Source organism: Manis javanica, chromosome 18 (assembly GCF_040802235.1).
Source record: "Manis javanica isolate MJ-LG chromosome 18, MJ_LKY, whole genome shotgun sequence".
Taxonomy (NCBI): domain Eukaryota; kingdom Metazoa; phylum Chordata; class Mammalia; order Pholidota; family Manidae; genus Manis; species Manis javanica.
Window position 1 is genome coordinate 21,366,774 of NC_133173.1, and position 20,436 is coordinate 21,387,209.

At 45.3% G+C, this 20,436-nt stretch overlaps 1 protein-coding gene across 4 annotated transcripts in view; it reads left to right on the plus strand.

Annotated features, from left to right (window-relative positions):
• GABRA5 (gamma-aminobutyric acid type A receptor subunit alpha5) overlaps positions 1 to 20,436 on the plus strand; it is an 89,127-nt gene that overhangs the window by 51,766 nt on the left and 16,925 nt on the right. For all 4 annotated transcript variants that reach the window (XM_073227108.1, XM_073227106.1, XM_073227107.1 and 1 more), the window contains 3 exons: positions 154 to 236; positions 14,882 to 15,025; positions 17,526 to 17,678. In XM_073227108.1, coding sequence (XP_073083209.1) covers positions 154 to 236; positions 14,882 to 15,025; positions 17,526 to 17,678 — 380 coding nt within the window. The remainder of the gene's footprint in view (positions 1 to 153; positions 237 to 14,881; positions 15,026 to 17,525; positions 17,679 to 20,436) is intronic.

Genomic DNA, 20,436 nt, shown 5'->3' on the forward strand with positions numbered 1-20,436 from the left:
TAATTTTCTTGGAGAGTTTAGACAATTGCATCAAAGACAGTAATTAAAATAATGAGTGAAGTACTTAATATGCCTTTATGCAACATAATGGTTGCTCAATAAATAGCTAGAATGTAGTGAATCACTTAAAGGTCTTCATCTCTTATTTTCCAGCTTGACCATCTCTGCAGAGTGCCCAATGCAACTAGAGGACTTCCCGATGGACGCCCATGCATGCCCTCTGAAATTTGGCAGCTGTAAGTTATTTTCACAAGTAAGAACCAAGGACATACTTTCGGGGTTATTTCCACATTAATTCAGCAGGATTTAGGTTCTGTATAAGAATAAGCATGACAAGACTGGAGAATGCTGCGGGGTACATACACCCTTGTCCTTGCAGACTAGTTGCGAGTAGAGGCATGCACCATTTAGAATGTGCTCCTGGGGAAGTGTTCCCCCAGACCTTCACCTGGTAAGTCTTTCTTGTTCTCACTTCTCACACTGCAGTTCACCTGTCCCCCACAGGGACCTTGACGACCCAGTTCCCAGCACACAGCAGGTAGCTTTTCCATTGCATGGTAGGCATTGCTGTCTTAACTCATGTCTGCAATGTTCCACAAGAGCAATGATATTGTCATGCTCACTCTCACTGCTCACCCTTTACACAGATTAGGATATATGTGTTGCTTGGACAAATAAACTATTCATTAGGTGCACACTCTTCTAAGTCTAGTAGAAATTCCTGGATTCCAGCCATTCCAGACAGAGTAGAATGTTGACACTGGCCTGCAGCCTCATCCTTACTTTGAAATATTTGGAGTCAGAGTTGGGACCAATCAACTATTTCTTTCCTTCTTTATACTATCCATTTGTGCTCATGCATGTGAAGTTTACATTTTTGAAGCAGAAGAATGTGTTCTTGAGATTGAGTAGCAGAATATTCCATTGTCTGGTTGCTCCATAGTGTATCTATTCACCTACTAAAGGACACCTTGGTTGCTTCCAAGTTTTGGCAACTTGAATAAAGCTGCTATAAACATCTATGGGCAGGCTTTTGTGTGAACATAAGTTTTTGCCTTTTTTGGTTAAATATCAAGGAGCACACTGTTGAATCACATCGTATGAATATGTTTAGTTTTGTAAGAAATGGACAAACTATCTCCCAAAGCGGCTCTTCTGTGTTGCATTCCCACCAACAAAGAATGAGGGTCCCTGTTGCTCCACATCTTCACCAGCATTTGGTGTTATCAGTGTTCTGGAATTTAGCTATTCTGATAGTTATGTAGTGGTATCTTGTTTTAGTTTACAATACCCTTATGATATATGATGCTGCACATCTTCTCATATGGTTTTGATCTGTAAAACTTCTTTGGTGAAGTGTCTGTTCAGGGCTTTTGACCATTTTTAATTGGGTTGTTCATTTTATTATGATTTAGTTTAAGAGTTCTTTGTATATTTTTTCATACCAGTTCTTTATCAGATATGAGTGTGGCAAAGACTTTCTTCAAGTCTATAGGTTATCTTCTCATTCAGTTGGCAGTGTATTTCACAGAGCAGAAGTATTTAGTTTTAATGAAGTCTAGCTTATCAGTGATTTCTTTCATGGATCATGTTTCTGGTGTTGTATGTAAAATGTCATAGCCAAATCCCAAGGTTATCTAAATTTTCTCCTGTTATTTTCTAGGAGTTTTATAGTCTTGCTTTTAACATTTAGGTCTGTGATCCATTTGAGTTAATTTTTGTGAGGAGTGTAAGGTCTGTGTCTAGATTCATGTTTTTTCTCCATGTGGATACCTACTTGTTCCAGCACCATGTTTTGAAAAGACTATCTTTTATGCACTGTATTGCCTTTGCTTCTTTGTCAAAAGTCAGTTGACTTTATTTGTGTGGGTCTTTCTTGGACTCTCTGTTCTGTGCCACTGATCTGTCTTTGTATTGTTTTGCCTATATCTCACTGCCTTGAGTACTGTAGCTTGATAGTGTATCTTAAAGGTGGTCAGTGTAAGTTCTTTGACTTTGACTTTGTTTTTCTCCTTCAATATTGTCTTGTTATTCATGGTCTCTTGCCTTTCCACATAAACTTTAGAATTGGTTTGTCAATATCCACAAAATAACTTCCTGGAATTTTTATTGGTATTGCACTGAATCTATATATCAAGTAAGGAAAAACTGACATTTTGACAGCATTTAGTTTTCTTGTTCATGAACATGGAATAGCTCTCCATTTGTTTGGCTCTCCTTTGACTTTTGTCAGAGTTTTGTAGTTTTCCTTATATAGAACTTATACATATTTCATTAGATTTTTACCTAAGTACTTCATTTTGGGTGATTCTAATGTAAATTTTATTGTGTATTTTATTTCAAATTCTACCTGTTTACTACCGGTATTTAAAAAGTGATTGACATTTGTATATTAACCTTCTATCCTGCAGACTTGCTATAATTGCTTATTATTTCCAAGAGTTTTTTATTAATTCTTTTGAATTTTTTACATAGACAACCAATATAACTATTAATGCATTAGTGCTTAAATCTGGTATTTTATTTTATTATTCTGTTTTCTGTTCTCTGTGTTTCTCATTTCTCTCTTTTCTTTTACTGCCTCCCTGTGGGTTAGCCGGACAATAATTATGATTCCATCTTGATTTATTTATACTATTTTTTGTATATGGATTTTCCTCCCCTTGTGATAGGATTATGTCCTGATAAACACATCATAAACTGAAAATATTGTAAATTGAAAATACATTTAATACATCTAACTTACTAAACATCATAGACTAACCTAGCCTATCTTAAATGTGCTCAGGACACTTACATTACCCTTCAGTTGGGCAAAAACCTGTTGTAATAAAATGTTTAATATATCATGTAATTGATTGAATACTGTACTGAAAGTGAAAAACAGAATAGTTATGTGGGTACAGAATGATTTTTAAGTTTACTGATTCTTTCCTTTCTCCCCTGCTCCACCCCACCCTGTTTATGAACTTATACATTAAGATGTTTATTATGGTTATTGTATTTTTCAGTGCTCTGAAGGTAAATTGTGTGTATTGACTGGGTCATGGTGTGCCCAGATATTTCAACAAACATTATTTTGGGGGTGTCCGTGAGGTTGTTTTGGAATAAGATTTGCATCTAAATTAGAAGACTGGGTAAAGCAGATTGTCTTCTGTAATGTAGGTGGGCCTCATTCAGTCAGTTGAAGTTCTGAATAGAATAAAAAGGCTGACCTTCCCGTGAGTGAGAGGAAGCTCCTCTTGCCTGACTGTCTTGAGCAGGAACATTGGTCTTTTCCTGCCTTTGGATTCAAAATGAAATATCCCCTCCTCTTGGGCATTCAGGCAGCCAGTTCTCAGATTGGCACTACAGCTTCTCCTGCATCTTCAGCTTTCTCACTGAAGATCATGGGACTTCTCGGCCTTCTGCAGGAGCCAACTCCTTATTAATAAATTACATGTATTATATATATACATATATATGGTCTCCTATTGGTTCCATTTCTCTGGAAAACACTGACTAATATAGATATTGGTTCTGGGAACATTTTCTGTCTTGATAGGCTGACCTTTTGTTGATCCTTTGGCTAGAGAGAGCACAGGTTTCTGTTGTTGTCACTGTTTTTTTCCCATGCCCATTGGTAGTCCCAGACTGCTAGTTTTGTCTTCTCCAAGCCCGGGATTTAGAAAGCAAGAAGAAAGCCAGAGACCCCCACCCTGGGTCATCCCTGGGGCCCCAACATCCTACGGCCTGTTTCTGCCATCTTCATTCTACTTTTCAGACTCGTCCTATATTTATTTTGTATGTAATATCCAGGGTTTCTAGTTGAATTTAGTGGGAAGAATAAGGAAAACACATCTCCATTTTCCTGGAAGGAGAAGTCCTCCACATGTGTTCTTATTACTATTTGTGCTACATGGAGTTTGTTGGGCCTCTTGCATCTCTAACTTTATGCCTTTCACCAAATTTGGGGCATTTTGACCATTGTTCATTCTAACATTTTTCTGTTCTATCCTCTCTTCTCCATTTGGAGTTCTAATTATATGTATTGTAACTTCCAATATAATACTTTAGATCCTTAGAGGTCTATTTTTAAATGTGTTTTCCCTCCTTATTCTTTATATTGGATCATTTCTATTGCTCTGTCTTCAAATTCACTGACTCTCTGTCATTTCCAGTCAGTCATTAAGCTTGGACAGTAAAGCTTTTATTTAGTATATTTGTCCATTTTAGGATTTGTATTTGGTCCTTTTAAAGAGTTTCTTTTAAATAGGCTCTGCCAAGAATTTACTCTTAATTTTTTCAATTCAATAAATGTTCATTACAGAACATTACATTTTTTATTTTACACTCTTAAGTTTAGTCATAATTGCTGCTTTAAAGTCCTTGTGTACTAAATCCAGGGTATGAATCTTCTCAGGGTCACTCTGCATTGATTGTGTTTTCTCTTGACTGTGGGTAAGTTTTTCCTATTTCTTTTACTTTAGTAATTTTAAATTATTCCTTGGCTATTCAGTGTTATATTGCACAGACTCTGGATTATGTTAAATTTAGTGTTATTTATTTACTTTTAGTCAGATAACGTAACTAAAGGAAAACTGCAAATTCTATCTTTCCTGCAGTCCAGCAGCAACTGAAATGTCCTGTGTTTCTTTTCCCTTGGCTGGGCTGTAGGACTGTGATCCATGTTGTGTAATGTAGGGGTGAGTTAGATATCTGGATTTTTAACTAGAAAGCCATTCCCCTCCTCCAAGTACCACTCTTTACAGTTTCCACCTGTATTTGTTCACTCTCCAGGGCTTCAGGGAGTTTTTTTTATATCATGTCCAGAGTTAGTAGTTGTTTCCTAGTAACATTCCTGGAAGGGGAATTCTTTTGATCCCAGGGGTTTCCTTTCATTTTCCTTCTAATCATTCCAGCAAGAGTTTTGGAATTAGGAGATGTTAAGTATGTGTAATAAGCCAACAGTTAGGTTGGATGGACATAATTCATTTTTTTTTAGACTATGATCTTCAAATACCATGGAGAGATAAAACATTTATTTGGGGAAAGCACTATGAATGGAAAGGGACTTTGTCCAGGACTTTTTAAAATCATTTGCTGCCATGAGGGGCCTGTGCACATCAGTACATGCACAAAACCTTCAAAAGACCCCGAGGGCATCTCATTTGGGAATCACTGATTCATTTCCCTGATGGAAAATGAACTATTCATGTCCCCAAGAGGAAAATGAGTTGTATAACTTAAAATTATACCCCTCTTTGTATAGGAAAATTATGCTGTTGATTTGATCAAAGGCTAAACACTGGAAGTGAAATTGCTATTTTTTTATCATTTAAATAAGTTCAAGTTAATATGATATTCAGATTTAATCACAATGGTTTTCAGGGCAGGCAGCACAAAAGCAATTTTTGATAAAGGGATATAAGTGACTCTCTAATCCTTCTTCACTAAATTATCTCTTATTCAACAACCAACCCACTGCAGTTAAATCTTGTTCACATTCAGAGCTAAAATATGCATCTGATAGGATCTCATCACTTCTACATTCAATCAAATCAAATAAGATCAATTAATGTATGTACACATATATTTCTTAAACCCAGTAGAGAGCATAAACCAATATGAACATTTCTTGAACTCAGTAGAGATTTGAACTGTCATACCAAATTTCTTTTTATCTGCCTAATATTTTAAATATTGGTTTGATTTAGATGTTGATCATTTCTTTATATTTGCTGTTATTGTCCTTGCTATTATACACAAAACAATTAGAAGGATTTTCTTCATATATCATGTTTATATACAGTTGACCAACAGCTAGAAAACTGCACAAACATTGCCTTTCTTCAGCTTATATGGTTTCAGCTCAGGACATAATAATTCTAAGAGAAGAAATGTTATTCAATTAAGTGTTTTTCTTACTTGTCTTTCATCTTTTGGATTTACTAATAATAGCTGCTAAGCCAAGTAGTTCACTTATACAGCGGGCATCTGAGCACACAGAGGCTAGATGTGATAATATAATGAGTTTCAAATTATCCAATCCAACAGTACTCTGCTATTAGGAGACAAAGGAATGCAAATAGGTGTCATTATTCTAATGAGCCACATGGTTTGGCTTCTCTAATGCAGAACTGAATTAACAGACTGGTTCTGTTACTGCTATCTCTGCTCTCAAGAATTCAAACAAATGTTGAAATTAGCCCTAGTTTATAGACTGATGTTTCCTAGTCCATAAGGAAATTCCTGAAAGATAATGGCATGGTTTACATTTAGAAGCAAGTGCTTAAACAAATCAAGGCTATTTAGAAACGGAAAAAAGAACTTAATTTTTTTTGTTCATTTTATTTGTGGAGTGATGCATTAAATAGTAAGTTAAGTCATGACACAACATCTGGATCATGAAAGTGTAGACTAAATTAAGTATGGCTGCCTCTTTGGTAAACATCTAGTGGAGAGAATTTCAGAGAATCAGGGTGCTTCTCATTGTAGTGAGCTACTAGTTCATTCAATGACACAGGCTTATGTCTCTGCTCCTGCATTTGTCATGCCCAGCATGTCATGACTCAGCATGCGCGGGAGTGATCTAGAGCACAGGGCTCAGAGTGCCTCATGTGCGTCGGATGCAGTCTGTGAGGAATCACGAACACATTGAAGGTTTATGTGTTGTGTTTGAGCTTAGGTACATTATAACCTTGATATTACTTAGCAGATGCATGGGGAGTGTTCTGCATTCTGCTAGGTGCAGAGAGCGATGCAGAAGCATCAGTGGTGCTCTGCTCCCAAGGAGTTGATGGTGGACACATTAAATGATTGGGTTTGATACCCTTGTGTGGTGAAGCCACTTGAGATTCACAGATAGGGATGCTCATCTTGGGGGTGGTATTTTGAACCGAACCCGGAAGGGTCTGAAGAGAAGGGTAACGGAAATAAGGGCAAAGCCAACATGACTGGGGATCAGGTAGTGGAAGTGTTAAGCACCTCCTTTAGGGAAGTGACAAGATGGTATTACAACCCAAACAGGAAGGGCCTTAAGTATGAAAGTGTAAACCAGGCGGCAGGGCGGGCGATGTCAGTAGAACAAGGGGATGTGCCGACCTCACTGTGAAACGGAGGTGACATCGGGCTGGGGCCTGCACTGGGAGTGATGCGAGCTGTGAGCAGGGCTGTGGCCAGATGTGACAGCTGGGCATGTAGGATTGAAGAGCAACATGAGGGAAAGGTGGCATCATGATTTTAAGACTAGGTGACCTGAGAAATACTGCTTTCCATAAGGAGATTAGAGGTAATTGGAAGGAACTGCTGATCTGAAGGTAACAAAGCTGGAAGTTTTAGGAGGGGTGGGAGGCTGTGTCAAGGGATTTCCTCAGAACACTTCTGGTTTTTGCCCTGCTTCTTAGTCCTCTTCACAAAGGGAGGGTCCTTCCTGCTGGGTGGGGGGCAGCCCTGTGTCTTCCCTGATTCCGTCCCATTTAAGTCAATGCACACAGAGGGCGCCGGCTCAGACTCTGTCGGACCAGCCAGGGCAACGACCCCCACTGTGATTTTACAGACCTGACTGTGGGGAAGAGATGGACCATTTGACTAGCAAACCCCCACCTTGCAGTGCAGCTTTACTGGGAACAGGGCAGCAGGGTGACCTGTTCATCTCCGTTGCGGAGAGCTGCACTTACCTCTTAGTTGACACTGGGCAAGGAAGAAGGTGTGGTAAACCCCCCGTAGGTCTAGTGTTCACCTGCTGAATTGAAAGCAGGGATATTGCCCAATATCCCTGTATTACCCAATTACCCAGTAGGCCATTGCAGATCATAGATCTACATACATTTGCATTCTACAAAGTCTCTAATCTACATTATATAACTGATATGTCAGGTGCCGACTTGGCTTGCAGTTCAGGGGACTGAGGCTCAGGGAGGTTTTGAGTCCTGCAGAAGATCGCGCAGATGATGGGGGTGGTTGTCTGAGGCCCACCCTTCATTTTAGAGGAGACAGGGAGGCTGAGGACATGGGTGTCAGAGAACTCAGATCCTGCACGTTTTCAAATCACCCAAATTCTGATTACTGGTTACAACCTAATCTGTGTTTCTGCTAATGTCATAAGCAATGAAAGCACAAAGTAAAACAGATTTTCTGACTGGTTATTGGCAGTTCCTGGGTGTGCACACAGCCTGTCAGATAAGGCTAGCCAACAGGCCTCACACATTGGATTTATTTTTGACCAACAGTAGGAAAGTAATTTAAGTAGAAGGATCTTTTCCTAAGACTGAATTTGACACCAAGCAAAAATACTTCTCAACATATAGTTACCTTCCTTGTAGCTACTATTTATTAAGCACCTCTGTGTGGCAGGCATATACTAAATACTTGACACTGATGAATACACTTTGTCCTTACAGTGCCCCTAGGAGATGGGTGTTATTTCCCTTCTTTGATAGGTGAAGGAAAAAAAGGCTTAGATTGTGTGTATATCGTTGGCTCAAGGTCAGAGTCAGGCCACCATATTGCTCATAGTTAGGCAAAATCTCATTGCTTCTGCAAGGCCTTGTAAGTGAGGGGTTGATAGTGCCATCCCCACCTTCTGTTCATGATTTGCAATGCTAGCCAAGGACATACAGAAAGTGTCAACCCAAGGGAAGGAGCTGCTCAGAAAGAGGTGATGAATTTCCAAGTCAATTGTGAATGAAAACATTTCAAACCTTGCCTGGCTCCACTGATGTATGGTCAGCAGGAGCCGAGCATTATGTTTCTGGAGCTCTAAATCATGACAAATGATAGCACAACAAACCTGATTGCCTCCTTTACTGGTGTCCCTGGCCAAGAGATTAAATGCCACATAACTGACACAAAGAGAAGAATTTAATGTTGCTAAATGCCTGAGCTGAAACACATGAGCAGTCATTTATTACCACCCTTAGTTTGAGGAGGACTCAGCAATGTGAACTGACATGCTGGGAGGCCCTGCTGCCTCTTGGTGGTGTTGTTATGAATGTCATTAACATTATTAATACCAGTAGGTCATTTAATTCTTACAGTTTGAAAAGTAAGATCTGTTAATATTAGTATGCATTGTAGGTGACATTAATATGTCACTCTGTGATTTCAGGTAACTTTTATCTAGTTAAAAATAATTTTTTATTTGGTCCTTATTGTAAGTTAAGCATTATTACACACACACACACACACACACACACACAGACACACACACACACCAACAATAGAGGAGGAGGCTTGGAAGACTCATGTCCAGCAAGTGTCCCAGGGCAGAGACAGCCCCCTGCCATGCGGTGATCAGTGCAGCATGGACGCCCTGCACAGGCCCTTTGGCCTCAGAGCCCGAGGAGAGCCATCTGAGACTGGGCCGTTTTCTGTCCCACCATGGAAACTGGTGCCCAGCCCTGCTGCTGAGAGTGCAGGCAGGTTGGGGTCCATGCTTCCACAGGCCGGTCGCATCTCCACACCCTGGGTGCCTCCCTTTTGCATCCTCACCACCCCCTGCCTCCCCCTGTCTCCTCACCACCTCAGTCCTCCCCTGCACCCTCACCACCTCCTGCTTCCACTGCACCCTCACCACCCCCTGCCTCCCCCTGCACCCTCACCACCTCACTCCTCCCCCTGCACCCTCACCACCGCCTGCCTCTCCCTGTACCCTCACCACCTCAGTCCTCCCCCTGCGGCCTCCTCCCTCACCTGGCCTCCCTCTAGTCTATCAGAGGATGCATCTGCATCTACACTTCCCCGCCGCCTGCAGAGTGTTTCAGGTCCTGATGTCCTCCCTCCCCTGCATCTCTTCTGTCCCATATCCCCTCTTTCTTGAGCAGATTTGACACTGACAGGACAGCCCCATGGGGAGCAGTGTTTCCCATCCTCTGTTTAGACACATGCCTGTGTGCCCAGGTGGCCCTCACTCTCAGAACTGAGCTCCGTTGCTAAGACCTATTGCCCCGAAATTTGAGCTCCTTTATGAGCTTCAGGATTCATGTTCCCCAACCTACTTACATGTTCCAAGGGTTGCAGGGGGCCCTTTACCTTTCTTGGCCAAGGGTCAGACCCACAGCTCCCTGTGCATTAGTCAGTGGGATGGGGGTGTTCATGGGGTACCTGCAGCCCGCCTGACAGCAGAGGTGCCATTGGGGGGCTGCCTGTACAGTGCAGCAGTCCTCCCCACTGAGGCTGGGGGCTGGGGGCTGGGGGAAGGTGCAGCACGGTGCCAAGAACAGCAGCAGTGGAAGCTGCCTGAGCCAGTCTGGCGACAGCCCGGGGAGCCAGGGGCTGCTGCCTTATCACCACCTACTGTCTGCCCCACACTTGTAGCCCAGCCAGAACCCAGAAGGCTGCTCGGCTCAAGTCCGTGTCTAAGTGTCATGGCCCTTCAATGTTCCGGAGTCTTACAACATTTACATAATAGGAAGAAGATAGAAATCTCACTGACATTTATGTGGAACTCAGAGGACCATCAGCATCTCAGTGTATGCCCAGTGGTGCGTATGCACAGCATTTAGAAAGCAGCTCACCAAGGTGGAGGGCGTAATCAGTGCCCATGTCTTCATCGTCCCCGGGAAAGAAAGGAAATTACAGCAGAATGCATCATGTCAGGAGCACGCCATGCTGTCCATATGAAAAATACCCATCTGTGTTACCTAGGGCTTGGCAAGAATAACCACTCAACATCCACCTGCAACCTGAGTTCAGTGTGGCATCCATGGTGTCTCATCAGTTGCTGTAATCGGGTCTTACTGTATTACACCTATTTCATATCTTACTAATATGAAGATAACTATCAGAATCATATTACTAACTATCATAGTCCTACCCCACCTTCCCTTGAGCAACCTTCTGATAAGGGAGCTTCTCATATGGCCTTTGCTCAGGGACAGGGTGCTCTGGGCATTGGAAAAGAGTGCTGAGGGGGAGGACATCTAGCAAGAGATAGAAAATGATTCTGTATCGAAAGACAGTTCAGTGTAGAAGACTATTTTGTGTTACCCTCAGCCTGTCAATAGTGATGCTGTCAGCTAGGAATGCCTGGGGCACTATCCTGACCCTATCACCTGGCATAAATTACAATCAGAAAAGCCTGTAGTCAGACACCTACACTACAGCATCCTAAATACACAAAGGACATGTCATATCCGTGATTAAAAAGATACACTAACATAAGATATCATGTCTCCCCAATCTATGATCTGTAGATCTGATTCACTTCCAACATAAATCAGAGTATTTTTAAAGAAGCCTCATAAGCTGATTCTACCATGTATATGGAGGAGCAGAGGCCAAAGAACAGCCAGGGCCTCCTGAAGAAGAAAAGGGCAACCCTCACCCCTCTAGCTTCTAGTGTCTTCTAAAGTCTGTGCAGTTAAGATGGGGTAGGTCAAAACCCAGACAAAAAGCAGGAGCAGAGCAGGGAACCCTGCAGAGGGACAACGGGTGCTTGGAGGAGACTTCCCTTGGCAGAGCAGGCCCTACAAGTGCGTGGGCGAGAGGGGTGGCCTGGTGGTTTCACTGGGAACACAGAAGACCCATGAAGAAAGTGCGGTTGGATAGGTATATGCGAGAATATACACCGAAGTCAGCTCTCGGGCATCAGGGTCTTGCAGTCAAGGACGCACTTTCCGGCTTTGCTCTCGTACGGGCCGGGTACCAAGACCTCGGAACAGGGAGAGCCTTTTGAAGTAAGATGGGCAAAGGTGAAAAAGCTGATAAACTTGATTAATTAATGATAAGGTTGACTTATTATTGATAAAATTGACTGTTTGATTAAGGTTTATAAAAAAACTTATGAACATAGCAATAATCACAAACTTTAAGGTATTTGCCACACATAGAACAGAAAGTGTGTGTATGAGAATATATAAATAAAACATGAATCAAATGGGTAAAAACCATGACTAGATCTCACAAAGAGAAAGCAAGCCAAGCCACAAAAATACTTTGTTTAGTGACAGCTGCCCAGAAAGTAAAACCACAAAAGCCAATGGCGCAATGATTATCATAAAATTCAAGATGCCGCCTTGTGGGGAGAGGGTGAGCTTTTAGTGAGTCACGCACAGAGGTCCTTGGAGATTCCGGCGTTTTCCTCTGTGTGAAGCTCAGTGCTTGCTATGTACATGCTTGTTTTATTGTTTGCCAACTGTTATGGACACTTGCTCATAAAGCAAGAATAAGACAGTGATGTGCATTAGCCGAGAAACCTCTGCCCTTTTAGGAGCACTCCAGATCATTCAGAGACCGTTCCTCTGCCTTCTGCCTGTCAAGATCTCTGACCTAAGGCATAGGTTTGCTTGTAAGACCTACAGGAATGATGCTCATGGGCTCCTCTGCAGCACAGTGGGCCAGCTCGGCCTGGTGGGGGGAGAGCTCAGCTCTGCCAGCTTACTTAGGATGCCGTCCCTGCCAGCCACAGATGTGCGTAGTTCGTCCCCATCTTCTGAGACAGCTGCAGCTGTCTCAGTTCTGAGGCTGCAGGCTGCTGCTCAGTGTGGAGTTAGGGTCCTGCTCTGCTTATGTAGCTGGGAGCACAGCCTGTAGCCTGCTTGGGAGGTACTGGAAGGCTGCGTGTGGCATCTGTGTGGATTTCCCGACTAGACTGTAGGGCAGGCATGCCGGTTTCCCTTCAGGGGCCTCAAGAGACACCTGGGACAGATGTGCCCGTCGGTTCTCTAAAGCAGCTGTTCATATGGAACTGCTCTTGCTGGGGGCCAGATTGCACTAGTCCCGTGGCCCCTCAGGAGACACGGGCGGCAGCCTGTGACAGCGCATCCCCCGTACCCTCCCACCAGCGGCCAGTGCTGGGGTGGCTCTGCTGTTCCTTCCTTCCTTACCTTCCCAGACTCTGGACCCTGCAGCACCCTGGGGCCCTGGGGCGGCATGTCCACCCTTTTCCCTTTCCCACCTGCATGCACTGCACAGGTGACCTCACAGCCCACGCTTCACTTGACATCCGTACGCAGGCCACTCAAGAAGTAATGTCCCCATCCAGAGTCAGCCCCGTGAACCTCCCACTGGTATAACCAGCAGGCTGCTCACCTCCCACGGGGATCCCCTCCATAGGCCTCTCACCTCTGACACATCTGCACCCACACCGCTGCTCTTTAAGCAGAAGCCAGGGCCTTCTAGAATCTTCCCCATCCTAGTAAGTGCCAGTGACCATCTGGATGTTTGACCTGGCCTTCTCCTTCCTCTCATGGCTGACATCCAATTCCTTAGCTGATTAGATGACCCCCTGCTTTAAAATGAATCCCAGATTTCTCCTTTTTCTCCAACTACCATGTAGTCTCTCAGCTCAGCCAAACAGAACTTTTTACAACATACATTAGAATACGTCACTTTTTTTTTGCTTAAACCCCCCAGTGTGTTCCTGGCTAGGTCAGAGTAAAAGTCAAAGACCTTAAAATAATGTTAGGACCGTTTTATCTGGCATTTTATTATTAAGCTGCCTGCATGGCTTCCCTCAGGCATCGCAGGCAGGCTCATGCCTCAGGACCTTTGCACCTGCCACGACCTTTCCTGGGTGCTGTTCCTCTGGCAGCAGTGTGGCCAGCATCTGCACATCCCTGGAGTTGCCCCAGACTACCCCACTTAAAACTGTGCCTCTTCCTTCTCCATAGCTTGTGTTTCTCCACAACACCTACTACTCCCTCCCCATTTATATGTTTTATGTGTATTTGTCTCCCTCCTCTGAGAGTCCTCTTTCTGTTCTCCATCTTTTTGTTGCTGCTGTGACAAGTCATCGCAAGCTTCGCAGTTTTAAGCAGCACACTGATAATGACTCTTATTTTGGTAATCTTTTTACAATATGTACATATATCAAGTCATCATGTTGTAGCCTTAAACTTACACTATGTTACGTGTCAATTACATGCCAATAAAATGGAAAAAAATTAAAAATAAAACAGTGCCTTTACCTTACAGAGGTCAGAGTACAGTGGGTGTGTTGACTTCTCTGCTGTGGGTCTCACAAGGCCAGAGCCAGCGTTGGCAGGGCTGAATTCCTTTCTGGAGGCTCTAGGGGTGAACCCAGTTCCCGCTTCATTCCCGTTGCCGGCAGGATGCGGTGCTTTGTGGCCATAGGAAGGGTGGAGGGCTCTGTTCCCTGCCAGCTGTCCCCTGGGAGGGGCTGGTGGGCGGGGTGCCTCTGCCTTTCAGAGGCTGCCCACACACCTGGGCTCGCCTCCCTTCCCCACCTTCAAAGGAGTCCTTTCCTCCTGCCTCACATCTCCCTGATCTGTGTCTCTGACTGGCTCCAGCTGGAGAAAGGTCTCTGTTTTTAAGGGCTCAAGTGATTATACTGGGCCCACTGGGATAATACAGGATAATCTCCTGATTTTAAGGCCTGTAGCCTTAACTCCATGTGCACAGTGCCTTTTGCCATGTAAGGTGACATTCACAGGTGTGCCATCACCAGGGGGTGAAGGTCCTGCCTGTCATGTCACACTCCTACCAGGACAGTGTGGGACAACAGGACAATAAGTGCTGGTTGCAAAGTGGGAACTTAACTGTAGCTGATGTGATCAGACACGGCTCCTAGTACTGTGTGCATTATGTCGTTACGGAGCTCATGTCCTGGACAGCAGCCCTAAGAAGCAGGTGCTGTCGCCACCCCACTCCACAGCTGGAGGAACTGAGTGAGCATAGGGACTCAGTGCTCCATGATGAAAATACATTCTAGGAAGCCGCAGGCCTTGGTTTTCTGAGCACTTGACCTTTAGAAATGAGAAGGACCTGAACCGTGGTGCTGTCTGCCCTGGCCTGACCGCCCTATGCATTCTTCAGTTCACTGAGTGTTGACTTCCTAATTCTCTCACCTCTCTTGCTACTTTTATTAACATCTCTGGTTGTGCCAGGCTGCAAACAACTCAATGCTTACACCCCTTTTTGTCCCCCGCCCCCTGTGTAGATGCATACCCAAACTCTGAAGTTGTCTATGTCTGGACCAACGGTACCACCAAGTCAGTGGTGGTGGCAGAAGATGGCTCCAGGCTAAACCAGTACCACCTGATGGGACAGACAGTGGGCACCGAGAACATCAGCACCAGCACAGGTGAGACCCCGAGGGCAGAACACACTGGCCTGGGGGAGCCCCGTGCTCTGACTGCAAGCTGAGGGGAAGGCCACCTGAGCACACCCTGTCCCATCCACCTGAGTGCCCCTTGGCAATCTGGGGCCTGGCTGCTGTGCATACGGAGGCACCAGCTGCAGTGGCGGATGGCATTAAGGACCACGTGAGGCATTAATCTGAGGTGCATTTGCCCCAGTGATCTCTGGCCCTTCCCAGAGGCAGCGTGGACCTGTTTATATAATACAGATCCTGCCCTGAGCACTGAGACACTCAGGCACAGCCTGCGGGAAAGGTACATGGCCTCCAGCAAATACTCCCATTTGCTTGCTCCCCTACCTTCCGCTTTGAGGATTTCAGAGATTTCCCTGGGGTTGAATTTTGGAAAGCACAACCAAGCAGCCTGTAAATAGCTGAGACCTTACCAAGAAGAAAGCAGGTGCTCTCCCTCCCACTCGCTCAGCGCTGGTCTGAGCCCCATGGGGTGGTACGAGCCTGCCTTCCTCTGATACAAATTGGGTAGGGTGTCCAAAGGTACAGAATGATCTGCTTCCCGCACCTGTAAAGTGTGTGGTGAGATGGCCACTGGAGGTCCAGCTCTAGCAGTCACAGGCAGGAGGCCTGGCTGCGAGTGGGTGAGGGGCTCCCCTGGCCTCCAGAGGCCCCCTGTGGCAGAGGAGAAAAGCCTCATAGAGATACAGTGATCCCTCATTCCAGCATGAGTTCTAACCCCCAAAAGACACCCTGGTCAGCATCACCACCACCACGAAGGGCTGGCAAGAAGCACAGGGAGATTGAGTGCATACCTCCCCTGTGTACAGACGCCCATGCGGGCCCTCCGGCCAAGTGCTGGGCATCCTGGGGAGAGGGAGAGCCTGATAGCACTGGAGGCTGGCAGCTTCCCTGGGTGGTTATAATGTTCCAGGGAAAGGAGGGGGAAGCAGCCTGATTTCATGGAAGACATCTGGGATGAAGACTAGCAATGCTGTCGCAGGGGCTCCGTGTGGAATGGCTTCACACAGTTCCATCACAGTTTACAAGCAGGGCTTCTGCTCCTGTTTGCATTCCTAAAAGATGGTCTTTTTACAAATATTATCTGATATCCCTGCTCTCAACTCAAAAATTAAACAGAATGAAAAAGAGCAACAAAAGAATTATCAGTAGGAAACTAATTTCAGACCCTCCTGCAAAGAAATCGATGAAGTTTCCCCTCTTCTCAAGATCAAGGAGAGGCAAAGTCGGATCATGAGGTGCTACAGGCCTTGCCGCTAAGCATCCCTTGGCCTCTGTCCCTCTTTCCTCCTGCACTGTGGAAGCCTGCTCAGCCCCCTCACCTGCCCTCACCTGCCCTGGGACCATGCAGAGAGTGAAGCCTGCCACTGCCACTGTGTCTTTAGGCACAGTTGAGCGTTTTGGTCTCTTATCTGTAAGAGGGCAGATTTTGTCACATGATATCTTAATAGTTCCCTCAGTCTCTGACACATGGTGCGCTGTGAGAAGAGGCACGGAAGGACACAGCCACGGCCAGCCTTGCTGAGCTCTAGGCTTCTGTTCCAATAGCAAGCACCCCAGCTGTGTTACCAGCTTCCGACATCCCACTGCAGAGCACCCTCTGAACACAACCCGAGTTCGGCTTTCATGGAGGCCCCAACCCTGTCTCTCTGGTCACAGTTCCACCTGTCCTCCTGGCCACATCATCTACCACTTGCAGTTCAGCCAAAGAATTCTTGTCCTCAGATCAGCTCAATTCTGCACCTTCCCCACCTCCCCAGGGAGATTTCCATCACTCCGTGTGTAGCAGTGGAGACTCCCTGCAAACAGCCGTCCCGCGTCCTCCACCCACAGCTGTCCTCTCTCCTTACCAGTTCACCATCAAGGCAGCGTCATTCTGAGCAACGAATGGGAGGTCCCCGCCAGCCTCCCACACAGCCATGCAGATCCAGAGCAGCCACGGGGACATGGCTGAGGAGACGTCCCTGGTCTCCCTGGCAGGTAGCGGGAGGAGCTGCAGGGACCTGGCCCCCTGAGGCTGTGGTTCCTCAGCCGGTCCTGGCCATCAAGCCTGGCACCGCTGGGGGAGTGCTTCCCCGGGGCTCCTGCCAGCCTTCCCCGGCTCGGAAAGAGGAAGAAAATCTTCCACCCACAACAGCGCTTGGCAATGTCCTGAGTCTGTCTGGAGAGGCTAAATACTGAAATCCTGATGGAAGTAGCAGTGAGGGGCGAGTGGAGAGTGGCACAGATTGTGAATGGGGATTAGGAAAGCACACAAATCTGCTTTTGCCCAGGAAAAGCATCGGCTAGAGGCTGGGGCTCAAAAAGACTTTTGTATAAAATGACCATTCAGAAACCCACTCATCCTCACCCAAACAATACAAATAAATACTTGAACATGGGAAGGCAGAGATAAGGTGACTACAGGGACCCCTCTGATCCAGGGGCTTTAGGATTTTTGGCGGCTGCTCTGCATTAATATGCCTCTTTGCAGGTGAATACACAATCATGACGGCCCATTTCCATCTGAAGAGGAAGATCGGGTACTTCGTCATCCAGACCTACCTTCCTTGCATAATGACCGTGATCTTGTCGCAGGTGTCCTTTTGGCTGAACCGAGAGTCGGTCCCAGCCAGGACTGTGTTTGGTGAGTGTCCTCAAGCCAATCCCGCCCGCGTGCTGTTGTTCTGTGACTGCTTCTAGCCACCCTAGACAACAGCCTCTAACCTCCAGGGCTGCCAGTCTGTTCTGTGGCCTGGAAAACGAGTGGACCAATAGGGAAGATGCCGTGGTTAAGGAATAGGATTTTGGATTGCTCCCTGAACAACGGTTTAGAGGATGACGCATGGTCAGCTCGAACATAGCTTTCATTTTAAAAAGTCTTTTGCTGGTTAGCCTTCTTTTTGAGGTTTGAAATTGCCAGCAATCTGTCTTATGTGAGCTTGGGCTACAATTCATTTCTCCCAAAGTACCACTTTGTATGTTACCAAGGAGTTTTCTTCGAAATGTGCATGCCACTTTAAAAATGAACCTTCAAGTGGCAGTCAGGAATGATATGTGCTATGATAGTAACCAACTATATATATATATCACAGTGTGTATATGATACACACACATATATGATAAGAATTTAAAATAACATCATTTGTCATCCCCAGAACATAAATTAAGATTAGTGAGATCTAGTTCAGGAAGTACCTTGCACAGCAGACACAGTCGTGCATTTGACTTTTACCTGGAAGCTGTTTTCTCAAATTCCAGTAGTGATACTAAAGGAAGTTTTGCATGTCAGTTGTGGTAATGGATGCTCATGTCTTTCTGAAAAGTATGCTTCATGCCTCAGCTCTTACTACTGAACTTCCCTTGCAAAGAAAGAAACCATGACCTGCATTTTGTGATAACACTACTGTCGTCTCTAGGAAGCCCTGGGGAGGTGGAGGGATGGAGATTCCAAGTGAGTGGCCCTTAGGACCATCTCTCTACATCCAGCCACATGGATAGCCAGCTTCATGTAGTTTCAAGAGTGCTTCAGGGAAGTGTGGAGGTTGGCTCATGGCCAGGCAGTGCTACCCCAGCTCTTTGGGGTAGAAAACAATCTAGTTTGGAAAATGAAGCATATTATAGCTTTTTCCTCTTAGAGATTCCCAAGGCACATTAGGATGTTAACAGACATAAGGAGATGCAAAAGTCATGCCTAGCACACTTCCCCCCAGTACAATGAATAGCTGGATTTCTAAGAAAAATTTAAAATGCCTACCAATTTCTCATTAAGCATTAATTTCATTTGTCTCACTAGAGGGTCTCAGCTCTAGTCAAGTTCACTCTGGATTCAGTGAGACCAAACAATGACAACAGAACATTGTGGGTAAAAGGCCTTATACCCAGCTTTATTCTCATGATGACAGGTCGAGCACTAGAATCACATCCACATCTGGCAAGTTTGCAATCTGTCTCAGTCTCTTTCTCTGGGAAGAACACTGGGTGGAGCACTTTATATAGTAACACAATAATGTCTCATTTCCAGCATGTGTGTGAGCATGGGCCTATACAGTAGGTCGATTACATCATCAGGTAGGTCAGGGTCAGGTGAGCATTCTGGCCATAGGAACTTCCATTTTCCCTACACTCTGCTGCTCCAGGAGTCTCACCTTGCAGTCTACATGCCCTCAGTCTTCTGCAATGGTCTCTGTGCCAGAAAGCTGGAGGATTGTAACCAGATTCCACAAAAGCTACAACAACATACATATAACAACAAAAATTACAATAATAATAGTCATCCTCAAGCCTGAGGAAATTCATTGCCACCAAGTGTTCATTCCAGCTGTATTCAAACCAATTCTACTCAGAGGAGCTCATGACTCGTACTTTCCACAGGAAGCCAGCAGCGAAATTGGTAGGGAGCTACATGTACACCCAGTAAGCAGACATGCTGGCACTTCTTGGTAGGTTGTGTGCCCAATCCACAAAGACATTAGTGGAGATAAACCTCAAGGGTGATAAGACACATGTTTTAATGACACCATGTCAGGGTCCAGGGGTTGCCTTTGAGGTTTTGGGGCAACGCGAAGAACAAAGAAGGCAGCAGGAGTCACTGTGAAGGGTGCTCAAACAGGCCACTTTATTCTGCACAGAGCTGTACTTCTTATACTGCTGTACTGCTAATCATCGTTACAGAAGTGTTTTAAGATGGTGTGTGCATGTGGCCTTCATAGCCAGGCATCTGGCCTTCAAGGCCCTTATCTAGCTCCTTTCCCATGGGTACAACAGGTTTCTCAAGGCCAGACATATCTAGGGTGAAGCAGTGGGCAGCTGTTCTCATAGAACAGTAAGGGAAGTGGGGAGGGCTACCCTACATCCCACTCTTTTCTATAGCACAGCAGCCATCTACTTCTTTCTTGCACACAAAGCAGAGCCTTGTGCCTACAGTCTACAGAAATAATAGAAAGAAGAGCAACAGACAAGGAGGCCGCATGCCTGATGGCCTCTATAGCTAGGGACCACCGCCAAGTGGGACTAAGTTGTGACCACCAAGCAGACAGGGGGCCTTGGGATAAAACTTGTATTTGAGACACTTCATCATCCACTTCCTGGAGCAAAGCTTGTATTTGCTGCTGGTGGTCTGGGGTATAAACACAGCAGTCAACGTGCAGTGAAGCACAGGTGCCCCCTTGTGCAGCTGTGAGTATATCCAGAGCCATTCTGTTTGGTAAAGTCACCTTTTGCATTTGGGTGACTTCGTCTAGCAATAGGGCTAGCGAGGATCTTGTTACATTCAAGGCATGAACAACATGCTGTGCCAGGGCTTCTATTTGTAATTCTACATCTATAGGGCCGGCTCCTGGAAGGAAGATAGCCAGGGGGTAAAACCACCATGCCATTCATTTGGGATGATGCCAACGGGAATA